General features: G+C 36.9%; 1 protein-coding gene across 1 annotated transcript in view; it reads left to right on the top strand.

The window, feature by feature from the left end:
• Positions 1-849: 849 nt before the first annotated feature.
• The window catches only part of SESN1 (sestrin 1), a gene marked incomplete at its 5' end in the record, with an annotated part of 86,639 nt that continues 74,838 nt past the window's right edge, over positions 850-12,650 (top strand). Inside the window, one exon of the mRNA XM_084228116.1 lies at positions 850-1,128. Coding sequence (XP_084084242.1) covers positions 850-1,128 — 279 coding nt within the window. The remainder of the gene's footprint in view (positions 1,129-12,650) is intronic.

The raw sequence follows: 12,650 nt of genomic DNA on the forward strand, positions 1-12,650 counted from the left end.
CCCTCTGGGCCGAGCCCCACCGATGGGGCTGGGCGAAGGGGCGGACTGTGCGCCTGGGGCCCTGCCGCTCCTCCAGCGCCGCGGCCCAGCCCTGCACCCGGGGACTGCGGGGACGCCCTGTCCTCCCCTGGCGTGGCCGGCGGTGGGCTGGGTCGCGGAGACCGGGGGAGAAGTCCCGTCTGCCCGGGGGTCTTCAGTCAGCGGGGCGGGAGCCGCTTCCCTTCTACGCGACCGCCGAGGAAAACGGAAAACGCCCCCAGGGCGGCTGAGTCCGCAGCAGCCGCGGCCAGCGAGCCGGGATTCTGCGCGCCCGAGCGGCCAGCGTCCGGCCGGCTGCGGAGACGCGGGGAGGAGCTGCGGAGGGCGGGGACTGGTGCCGGAGGAGGGGCGGGGTGGGAACGCTCCCGAGAACACGGTGGCTGCACAGACAAAAAACCCCCGAATGACTGGAGAGCGTTCCACGGTTAGCAGCCTTTGGGGGCCGAGCACGGATTTGACAGCTCCACGACGCGAGGACATCCGCTGACCCCGAGAGACGCAGGAGACCGCTGCTCGGAGATCGCCTGTCAAGCACAGCCAGCGCTGTAAGGTTTCAACTTTCCAACTTTTTTTTTTTTTTTTTTTTTTGGCAGTCTCTGACCAGAAGACTGTGTCCCTTCGTATCTTTTCTAGCTTGTAGGCTGGTTGAAAGCCATCAGTAGAGAAGACATTTCTGGTTCCACATGTCGCGCAGACGTGTGTTTTCATGACTGTTTTTGATTTTTGCATTTGTCGTTTTAAAAAACACAAAGTGCTTTCGGTGACATGCTGAAAGGTAACTGAAGACCGCGAGGAAAAGCTCCAGTTGTGATGGCTGAAGGAGAGAATGAAGTGAGATGGGATGGACTGTGCAGTAGAGATTCAACTACTAGAGAGACAGCAATGGAAAACATTAGGCAAATCGTTTTGAGAAAAACTGAGTATCTTCGTTCGTTGAAAGAGACACCTTGTCCTCCATCAGACGGGCTTTCAAATGCTGTTTCTTTGGATGGGCTGAATAAGCTTCTTGCTCATCTGCTTATGCTTTCTAAGAGGTGTCCCTTTAAAGATGTAAGAGAGAAAAGTGAGTTTATTCTGAAGAGCGTCCAGGTAAGGAAGAGTATTATAAGTACAACTCTATTACAGTGAAATTTTACTCAAAATGTTTACTTTGTGTTTGCGTTATGATATGAACTCTTATTATGAATTTACTCTACATCCTAAACTTAAAGTGTTCTGTAAAATATTAAAATTAGGGCCTAAACTGACAAGATAAACTAAAGTAAAAGCAATTTGCAAACATAAGTAAACAAGTCTTTTCTTTCTAGGGTGTTTTAGGCAGAAACTGCATTCCTTTTGGGAAAACGTGCAAGTTAGAGATAATTGCAAGTAAACACTTGCTTTTCCTTACATTCATTTTTACATGTTGGGAAGGGTAGCCAGTATGCTTTTTACATTGTTACAAACAGTGTTCTGTGTGGAAAGTTTCAAATTTCAAAGCCTCTAAAATGATAAAGGATATTAAATGTTTCCTACTCAGCTTGTTCAAAATAATTCGTCAGTTTTCTCTTGTTCTTAAAACAAAAAGCCAGGGTGTGTTCTTTAAAATGCAACCTTTCTTCAAAAATAATTACATAGAATAATGAAAGCCTGTGTTAAAAAGGAACTGACATCGTCAAATTCAAAAGTTGGATCCAGGTGGAGTATATATGGTAGAAAGACTCTCATGGTAAATTGCTCAATCAGCTTTCTCTGTGTTTGCCTAAGTTGTTTCTTTTCTTTTTCACATATGTACCTATTTAAGTTGTGAGTACAATAGATAAAAAATACAGTTTTTCACCCGTTTTGTACATAATCAGCTTATCCTATTTTGTTAGAAGACTTATTAGAAGTTTGTTTTTTTTTTGGAAAGGTAGTATTTGGATATTAAGAACAGTCAGTACTGCTCTTCACATTTTTAAAAATTACTCCACATGTGTTGTTCAAGACCATATTGTGAGAAGTTTTTATAGTTTATCATACTGGGATATACATGTGAGCTATGATGGATTGTTTTTCTATTCTGGTTTGAATTTAATATAAAGCAATAATCTTGTCCATAAAGTAAAGGCTACTTATGCTCTTAGGCTATTTCTCAAAGAAACATTTTGGAAACAATTATTATACTTCCTTTATTCAGAGTTACCAGAGAGGAATTAATATTCTAGATACCTTAAGTTTACCCTTTTAAATATCAAAAGTTATTTTTCTATCATTTAGACTGTAGTGACTATAATAACTTTTTCCCTCCCACAATGGGGTCATCATTATGCACCTCAAGTACTGTTGTAAAGTAGTGGGTGGCATATATACGAGTGACCCATGCATGCCTTTTTATTTTGTCTTCTGTTTTTATAGTTTTTTGTTCCTTCCTTTGCTGTCAGAAGCCGCCACTTTCTCTTTTCTGAACCTATTATTTTGCTTCTTATTTATATTAAAATAGGAACCAGATAACTGATTTTATTAAGAGTTATATTGGAAACAGCAGTAATTAGACTCTGGGGAGTAAAGGGTCAAGACTGATATAATGGTAAGTAAATGGCTCCTGAAGTCAGACAAGCCTGGCCTCAAATCCTACTCTTTCACCGAAGTATTTCTTAACTTTGGACAAGTTATTTGACCCCTTTTAGCTTGGATTTTCACATCCATAAAATAAGAATATCATCTGAGCTGTTGTGAGAATTAAATGAGATGTAAAGTACTCTGGTATGTAGTGGGTACTCTTCTCCCTTTCGTAAGTGAAATACATGGACTATGTGATATATATTTCAAGACTCATTCATCCTCTTTTCTATAAAGGTTTCCCATAGGCTTATGCTTTCTTTTCATCTCTGCATCTATTGTACTCCATTCCTGCCGCTTTACGTAAAGTGCTATTATAATCATATGTTTATGTGTCTGTCAACCCCAGGAGGGCTATAAGTTCTCAAGAGTATTGGCTGGGACATGGAAGCCACTAAATACATATCTGGTGGATGAACAAATTTATATGTGACTTCTTTTTGTTCCTTATCAGCCTGATTAAATGAAGCTACTAGATTAGGAAATTTCCACACTCACATTCATTTATGCCTTCATTCAATAAATGTTTATCGAGCACCTGGTGATAGACATTCTAAGAACTGAGAAGTTCTGATACTACTGAAGGGAAATAGATCATTAAGAAATAAACAAATAAATAATGGGATTTATATATTAAGGAAGGCTTCCCAGAAAAAGATATTTAAGGAGAGATTTGGTAAATGAATAGGCAAAATGAGATTTGTGAAGGGAGATATTCCAAACATTGGTAACTATATGGCTGAAGACCTTATGGCAAGAGAGAATAGATAAATTCTAGGAACTGAAGGTTAAACAGTGTAGCTGGAGTGTACAGTCTAGGTGAACATGAAAACTTAAAAGCACATTCTCTGAAGTATTGTGTCTGACTACAATATTAGCTTAGATAAATTACATATTGTCCCTTTGATTTAGTTTTCTAATCTGCAAAATGAGGAGGATACTAATAGTTCCTACCTAAGAGAATATAAAACAAAATAATGCTTGCAAAGCATAGCATATAATAAATGCTCTGTAATCATAAGAGTTTTTACTGTTTTTAGGTAGGAGTCAGATACCAGAGAATCTTGTAAGCCAAGAGTTCTGGACTTTGTTCTAATAACAATAGGGAGCTACTAAGGATTTGTTTTTTTTAATGGTGAAAAAAATTATATTTAGAATTAGCCAGTTAGACTCAGTTTAGATGATCTCAATTTTGTTGGCAACATCCAGAGCATCACATTCAGCAGCCAGTTGAACACATGCCTTCTCTCCATCAGATCTGATCAGGGCGTTGACCTTGGTCACCTCAATGTCACAGCCTATTTGGTCTGGTGCTTGTTGGTCTTGACATCTACAATGAGCACATTGCTTTGTTGTCTTCTGTTTTCTTCATGACTGACTCAATGGTCAGGGGGAAACTTAAAGATGGCAGAATGGTCAAGCTTGTTTCTACCAGAAGCACTCCTATGAGGACATTTGGGTTGCCTTTGGAGTCACGGTGTCTTGGGCCTCTGAAAGGTGGGTGAAGTTCAGATCTTTTTCTTGTGGCTGTGGATGCCTTTCAGTATTGCATTCTTGGCCTTCAAAGCTGCTTCTTTGGCTTTGGGAGGGGCAGGGGCTTCCTTCTTCCTTCTTGGGTGTCATCTACAAGAAAAGCACTAAGGGTTTTAAGCAAGATGGTGAAATGTTCTATGGTATAAGAGAGGGAAAACTTTGGGATCAATGTGGAGAATGAATTTAAGACATGAAGAGTAAATATGCAATATCAGTTCGGAGGCCATTCCACTGATCCAAAGCAAAAATAATGGTGGGGTACGATATAATGGGAAAAGCAGGGAAAAAAAAAGTGAATGGGTTATGGAGCTATTTAGCAGTTAGAAAGCACAGGATATAGTATTTGATTTGCATTTAGGAGATAAGGAAAGTATCAAAATCAAGGCTGACTGATTTTCTAGCTTGAACTACCTAGTGAATATTTCAGTCATTTCCTGAGACAGAAGAGTGTCAGAGGGTCATTTAAGGGAGAATAATGTGTTGTTTTAGACATGTTGAGATTAGTCACCTGGTATACATTTTATTAGAAATAACTACTAAAGGGATTTCTGCTTCTGCAACCACTGTTGTAGTTCTGCCATCATTACCTCTCACTTCTCCAGACATAACCATCCTCTTCATTTTATAGCCATCCTTCACATAACTGCAGAGCCATTTATCTAAAATAAATATCTGAACATTTAACTCTCTTACCTAAAATCCTTTAGAATTGGTAGAATCTAAACTTCTTAGGAATGTAACTTAATGACCAGCATGGTCTGGCTTCAACTTACCACTCCTGCCTCACTCCTCATATTCTAGCATCAGACTTACATGAAAATCAAATAATTGAAATGTAGTGCTCCACAATGTTTTCTGTTATTCATTAGTAAAGCCCCAAAAGCTGAGCTGTATTTGCAATTCCTGCAGCTGTTTCTGAAGGCCCTTAATTGCTAAAGGTCAACCCAGATGATTCTAGTCAGGGAGTGATAGTGAGACAGAGGTAAAATGGATTCCACTCAAAATGGCTAAACCTATGGGGACTAAATGGCACTTTAGGAAACATTTTCTGGATTCCTATTCTCGATTTATTGATTTCAGGTCCACATACTTAAATCTGTTTAACACATTATTTGAAAACTATTCTTTGCCAGGCACTGTACTCTGGAAGATCAGTAAGATTGGTTCCCTGCTTTTGAGGAATGTCTTCTATTCTCACAGGAGGCTTTATTTAGACTAGCTTTTTTGGGGGTTGGGATATATGTTTGACACCCTTTAGCAAAGGAACAGAAATATTAACACTCAACCAATATATTAATAGTCTTCAAGTAAATTGTAGTCTTTATGATATATATATATAATTAATTTTTGTGTGTGTATACATATCGAGATGATGAGTATCCAGAATTGCCAAATACTTTTCCAAGAATGGTCATTTGATCATTTTCATCTGTACTGTGAAAGGGGAAAACTTACATTTTTACAAGCTTGCCAGCACATTGTCTGAAAGTAATTTGGCGTAAAATAGAAAATTTAGACTAAGTAAAAAAGTATTGCTGTTACAGAATTGATGAGGCTTTCATTTAGTGATTGTTACCCCCCCAGGGAGAAATGAAACTTGAACTGTTGGTAATGGGGCACATTTACAGCTGTTAGAGTTGCAGTTGGATTATCCAGTTGGTATCTAATTGAATAACATATAAATTTGCAGATTTAATAATAAGAGGTTTATTATTTTGCATAATAAATCTGGAAGCTGGATGTTTTGAAGCTTGGTTCATTCATCAGCTGAACAATGTTACCTTTTTTGCTTTCCGTGTTTACAATGTTACCTTTTTTGCTTTCCGTGTTTTTGTCTTCTTTTCGGCTTAACAAGTGCTGTTTCCACCCATGGCTGCAATGTTGCTACGGTTCCAGGCACCATGTGCAGTCATAACTGTCTGACATCTTAGAAGAGTTTCTTCCCATGTGTCCATCAAGGAAGAAGAGCTTTTCCCAGAACCCCTCCAGCAAACTGCCTTAGTTTCTATTGACCAGGTGGGGTCACATGTCTTTTCCTCAGCTAGTCATTGGCAAGGAAATTGGGAATTTCTATTTTGGGTTTGGACTAATAGCCACTTAGCCTCTAAGAGCCAGGAGGTCCCTATCACATGAATACAGAATTTCTGTTGATGAGCAAGAAGGGGGATGGAAGGCATGCAGTTCTAGTCTGAGACTGCGACTGCCATTAAAACTGCTCTGATAATCTAAATAGATAATGTATTGCAGTTATAATTGCAGTGATCTAGTTATAATTTAGATTCTATTTGATTAGAGACACAGTTAATTTGTAATGATACTTTAAAATGTAGCATAACAGATTAGGGATATTCAAGAAGCAGATTTGGCCCTATTTTAAATGACTGCTTTGTTTTGATTTATTTTTATTGCCACATCTAGTCAAAGCCAAAAGTTTAAGATAGTTCATGTAAAAATTTATTGCTGACTGTTAGAAATCATGGCAAATATGAGAGTCTTTTTTTTTGATATTTGTGTTACTCCTCTCTCTTCTATATCCACTATTTTCTGGCCTCTCTTATTTTATTGATACATTGAGAACTCAGTTCCTTTTCCTCAGAAAGCCTCCTGGCTTACTTCTCCACTCAGTGCTTCCTCTCATTCCTATATTCATTCCACTGTTTTCCTTGTTTTTGAGCTCAGGGGAGGATACTGTTTACTTTCAGATTGTTGAGGCTTCTTTGGATAGAGAATGGGAAGAAATTGAATGCAAGTCTTTTAACTGTTTTTTTTCTAAATGGTTTGAAGACAAAGTAAACAGCCTTATCTTTTTTCTACCTCCTGACTTACAGGATGAATTATATCTGCACTATCTCCCCTCAGTGTCCTCTTTATAATATGTAAATACATCCTGTCCTCTTTGTTCTAAATTTTCAGAAAAATTGAAACTGACAAGGATGTTCTTTATTTTTAATCTTTGTATTTCAAATATTTTCTTCTTGGTACAGTGCCCCAAGTGATTTCAAGCATGAAAATGTTTTTCTAACATAGCTATTGTTGGTTTACAAATGGGAGGTAGTGTTTTGTAGGAAAAATGGGACATTAAACATTTACTTGATTTCAATTTAAAGTCATAGGTCCATCATGATATCACGGAGGCTCTCAGAAACAATAGTTTAATTAGAATTATCTTTTCCTCTTCAACATTTTGTGCACTTCAGGTGCTATAATTGAGATTATTCATGAAGCTCAAAGAATTAGAAAATTGGTATGCTGTTTTCTTTGTTTTAGGAGTTATTTCTTATTCTTGTGGTTAGCCACTAGAAACTTACAGATCTTATAACCATTTGAATAGATAATAAATTGTATATATCACATTACATAATAACATAATTCAAACAGCCAACTTAAGGATTTGTTGAAACTTTAACCTGACAGAAAGTAGCCATGCAATCTTGGGTATGATAAAGAGCTACTTATCACTTAAATCTTTGATGCAACAGTTTACTATTTGGTGTTATGCCCTAAGTATAAGGATACTTATACTTTTTTCATACTTAAAAACAATGTTTATGTGGTAGTACCTTAGCATGAATTGGAGGAATCGTAGACATTGGTAAATTTTCAGATTTTGTAGAGGACAGGGGAAATGCTAGGGGAGGATGGCAGTGCTTGAAAGGCATAGAAGAGTGAAAATTCTGCTGGAAATACATCAGCACTGAGCAAGCCTTGCCACCAGGTTTAGTCTCTTCTTTTGTCACAATTTCTCAAATTAGTCTATTTTTTCATCCCATGGTGAAATATCTAACTTTTAAAAATGGAAAGTCAATGGAAAATAGAATTTACGTTGATCCAGCTTGTCTAAATTACTTTTATGACATAAAGTGAAATGACCTTAATTGACCTTGATGAAATTACGTGGTATTTAATTATGCTGATGTAGTATATTCACAGGCATCCGAAAGAGAGGATTCTTTAGATATTTGATGATGCTGTTGGCAAACTGGACATTTAAGTATGAAAACCTCTGCAAGATCATCACACTATGGGAACATTATTTCATGCTTTGCTTCCCCCCCTTGCATTGGTTAACATCCAATAAAACTAGTGTCCACAAAGATGCATTTACCCTTAAAGTTTGAGTATAGGAGAAAAAAGTATTTTAAAAGATGCTTATTTTAGAAAATATTTTTTTTTTACTGGAAATACTTAAGTATTTGCAGGATAAAAATTAGGACCATTTCCTGGATTTTCCAATGTGGTTGTGGCTTTTTTATTGTTAAAAGTCTATGTATGGCTAGTAGACTATCACAGTTTATATTTCAATTTATTATGTTAAATTTGGTAACACAAGAATTATCTCTCTTATGTTCTAATCTCTTGTATAACTACTTATAGAAAAATCTGATTAGATTGCAGTGAAAATTAAATTATCTTAGAGAAATAAAATACTTTCAGTTTCATATTTTCTTTAACTCTTATACTGTTTTTAATTTAACAAGGGAAAGATCTGTTTAGATTTATGAATTACAGCATATTATAAAATTACCCTAAAGCTACTTCCTAAAATTTTAAATTATATTTCAGGGAACTACAATAATGAGGTTTTTGTTATATTACCCAAATCAACTTTCGTGTATATATAATAAATATATGTATTCATTAAATGAATATTATTTATTTGGTGTTTTAGCTTTAAAATTGTTTGAATTGACAAGCTAATATAAAAAATCGTGCTGGGGTAGTTTGTCAGTTCTATGTATAATGTTCAGTAAAGTATAATTAGAATTTAGTTTATCCCCTAAAAGTGAGCATTTATTGTTTTGATATCTCAGTTTTTGACAAGTATTGCGTGTCATCTTTAAATTTTACATGATTTCATTTGCTAGCAAGTTGGCAGGTGTTAGCTGTCTATAATTATAACTGAGTAAATTTTCAAATGCTATTCATAGCCTAAACACAGCAAGAAATTCTTCCCGTCATGTGATAAAGACCAAGCCTTGCAAAATATTGGTAGAGTGATATGTGCTACTGAAAGATATTTAAGAGAAGTTTTTCAAAAGTAAAAAAAAAAAAATGATTTAAAATTACAGGAAAACAGGTTTTCTCACAAAATAAGATTTCTCAAAAATGTTTCTACCTCCCCATATTGATACCATGTATCTACTTTTTCATCTAATAAATAATGTATAATACATTGGCAGATTTAAATTATGAAATAAAACATTTAATTGAGTTTTGTTGATGACAGATGTTCTTCTACAGAAGTATAAGTCACTGAAAAATTATTTAGACAGTATAGATTTTACCACTGAACCTAGTGATTAGATTCTTCTCATTTCACTCATTAAGTATTTGTTGTATACATACTATATGCCACACACTGGGCTCAACTATCTTTGGACATGTCAGAGTTTAAGTTTCATTTAACTTTAATGATGCCACTTAAAAAGCAAAAAGGAAGCTTATATTTTCTTTTTCTTGATTTTATTTTCTAGTTATCTATTCTAAATACTCTCACATTGACTAGAAATATTAGTTCAGAATGGTTTAAAGATCTTGTTGGATTTTGTTTGAGTCCTATGCTCTTGAAAAAATTAGTTTCTATAGTTTGTTACCTCTTCTCTGAGTTGACATAATTTTTTAAATACAACTTGTATGTGATTATAAAAATTAAAGGAGATGATATTGGTAAAGCATTTTGTATATTTCAGTATACTGTGCAAATTTAATTATGAGTAAACTCTTTGAGCCTCTGTTTATGTGTCTGTAAAGTAAGTGTAATAATAATGCCAGTCTCACAAGGGAGTTTTGAGAATTAAGTGAGCATGTAAAACATATAGAAGTGGACCTGGTGCAAAGTAAGTGTTCATTTAATATTGATAATGATGAGGACAAAGAGAAGGGGGAAGAGGTAAAAGAGGAAGAATAACCATTTGATCTAGGTCTTTTAGATAATGAGTCAAGACTCAAATACACATTACTTTTAGGATTTTATATTTCATTTTCTGTTTTTCATGTCGTTGACTTTCATACTTACCATACTTTGTAACCACATGTATTAACACCACTAATTGACTTTTGTACACTAAATTTTTTATATATGTTTGCTTATTAATGTGGATGTTCAGCTATATCATAGAATGTTTATAACAAGCTTCTGTTGGTAAATGTTGGGCTTGCCCAGAGTTTTGCCCCAAAAGGTGATAGCAGATCTGTAACATTCATGCCCTCCTTGAAGTTCCAACCCTTTCTTATATCAGCATTTCACCGCCAGGGAGGGATTCAGGCAGGCAACTGTATGTGTCTTTAGGGTGGTCAAGTGTACATGGCCCATGTCCAAGGCCTGTGCTTCAGTGCTGGGACAGCCTTGACAGTAATGGTCAAGATCATGGGCTTTGGATACTTAGACTGGGTTTAAGTTCTATTCTGCCAAACCCTGTAACAATGGGCACATTACATAACCTCCGTTGGCCTCAGTTTCCTAACAAAGTTGTAAGGATAGAATGAGGTGTACCATATGTGCAGTGTTCATGGAACCCATTTAACTCAGTGACTATTAACTATTAGTATTCTTTCATGCCCCTCTAGAGAGATGAGGGAGAGGAGATGGGAAGTTGGGCCTTCTGACATCATATGCCCTGTAGAGTCCCCCAAGTCTCTGGGCAACTGGGGAAGTTTTCGCCTACTTTCCAGATTGCCTGGAACCAAATTAAGGATTTTATTTTATTTTAAAGATTATTTATTAATATTTATACAAGCACTGGATACAGTCGGAAGCGCGGGAGGGTGGAGAATTCACCGGAGAGCAGAACATGCAGACTGACGAAGTACACTGCTGAGGGGAGCAGCGGGTGGCAGGAGAGGTCTGCGCGCCATGTGGGACCCTCACCCAGTGGCTGGGGATCAAACCGGCGCTGCGGAGGCTGCGGGCAGCTTCACAACCCAACACTCAACCACTGCGCCATCAGGGAGGCCTTAAGGATTTTATTGTTTTAGTTTTCTGGGAACTGAATTCTTCCCTCTGCTCATACCATGTTTAGCCTATTATTCCTCTTGTGAACATTTGACTTTCAAATACGTCTTCTTCTGTCTCTCATATAGGAAAACAAGTGATGGCTTGTATGCCATTGTTGTCAGTAAGCAACTGAATCCTCTGCCTCTGGTCAATTCATACACAATACTTCACAGGCAAGTTATATACAAGACAGAGACTGACTGCCTTGAAAGTATACTGAGGAGATTAGAGATGCACTATCAATGGTCCTACTCTGCTTTGCCTCACACAGTAAGCACAAAGTGTCCCAAACAGTCTTTTCACTCTTGTCAGACAGCTTGATATGATTAAGAACAAAGTAACTAAGCAAAGATCATGATAAGATACTCAAGAAAAGATAAGGGACTTGAAGAGAGTTTGTACCATGTTTGATTTCTTGAATTTGCTTGACTGCATGTGGCAGCTATCTTTTGAGTCTCAAGCTCCCATGCCTACCACCCTTGTAATCTCCTATGACTTGGTTTGAGAGGGTCAGGGGAGGAGACTCTCCTATCTACTTTAAAACTTATCATGACTTTGGAACCAAGTTATTTTAAGTCATCTTCAGCAGTCTGTTAATTTCTAGTTTTGTGGACTATATACTTTTGAATGTAATAATAAATACACTATATGCATAGTTTTTAGCCCTTTTCAAATAATAATTTGTTCAATATTCACAACACTGATTATAGGTATTATTATCCCCATTTTATGCATCAGGAAAAACCAAGGTTTAGATTGGTTGACTAACCTGCCAAACAGTATCATAGCTAGTAAACTAGTAAAAGGAGGAGCCAGGTTTCAAAGCCCAGGCCATGGGACTCCAGAGTCCATGCTTCTCGCCTTCATGTGACACAGTCTGAATGAAAATTTAATATAAGGTTCATAACAGTAAAAAAATATTACTTCTTTTCCAAATTATTTTTCCTTCAGGGTGAAATTTAAAACTTTGATGTTTCTAGGGGGAAACTACATTCTCAGATGTTATTAAATTACATATCAAATTCTTATATAAACCCTGACCCATCTTGAAATTGCATTTGAACCCTGCTAAATCTTCACATTTCACTGTGGCATATAATTTTCATTATGTTGTCATTATAAATTTCAGCTGATTGCAAGGAGGTTCTGGACTGTGATCCTGGAATATGGTGTATAAAAAGCTTATCTGTATAGTTAAGAGGTTCCTAAGTAAGATGATTTCTTTAGTGAACAGTCTAAAAGAAAATTTGGTATATTTCCATGAGTAATAGACTCAAAATTAGCTTTGGATGTTAAAAGAGCATTCTCCTAGCTAGTTCATTGTTGCCATGACAGTGCTGGCAGTGTGAGTGTTGTAGTAACTCCTTGCAGTGATCTTATTTTAGACCCTAACGTTTGCAGTGCCTAACATCCCCTTCCCCGCCCCACAAGTAACTCTAGTGGAAAAGTACTGGTTTTATAACTGGATTCTGGCTTTGTAGCTGAAAGACTGCACTATTGTGGA

The sequence above is a fragment of the Talpa europaea genome (assembly GCF_964194135.1).
Source record: "Talpa europaea genome assembly, chromosome: 2".
Taxonomy (NCBI): Eukaryota; Metazoa; Chordata; class Mammalia; order Eulipotyphla; family Talpidae; genus Talpa; species Talpa europaea.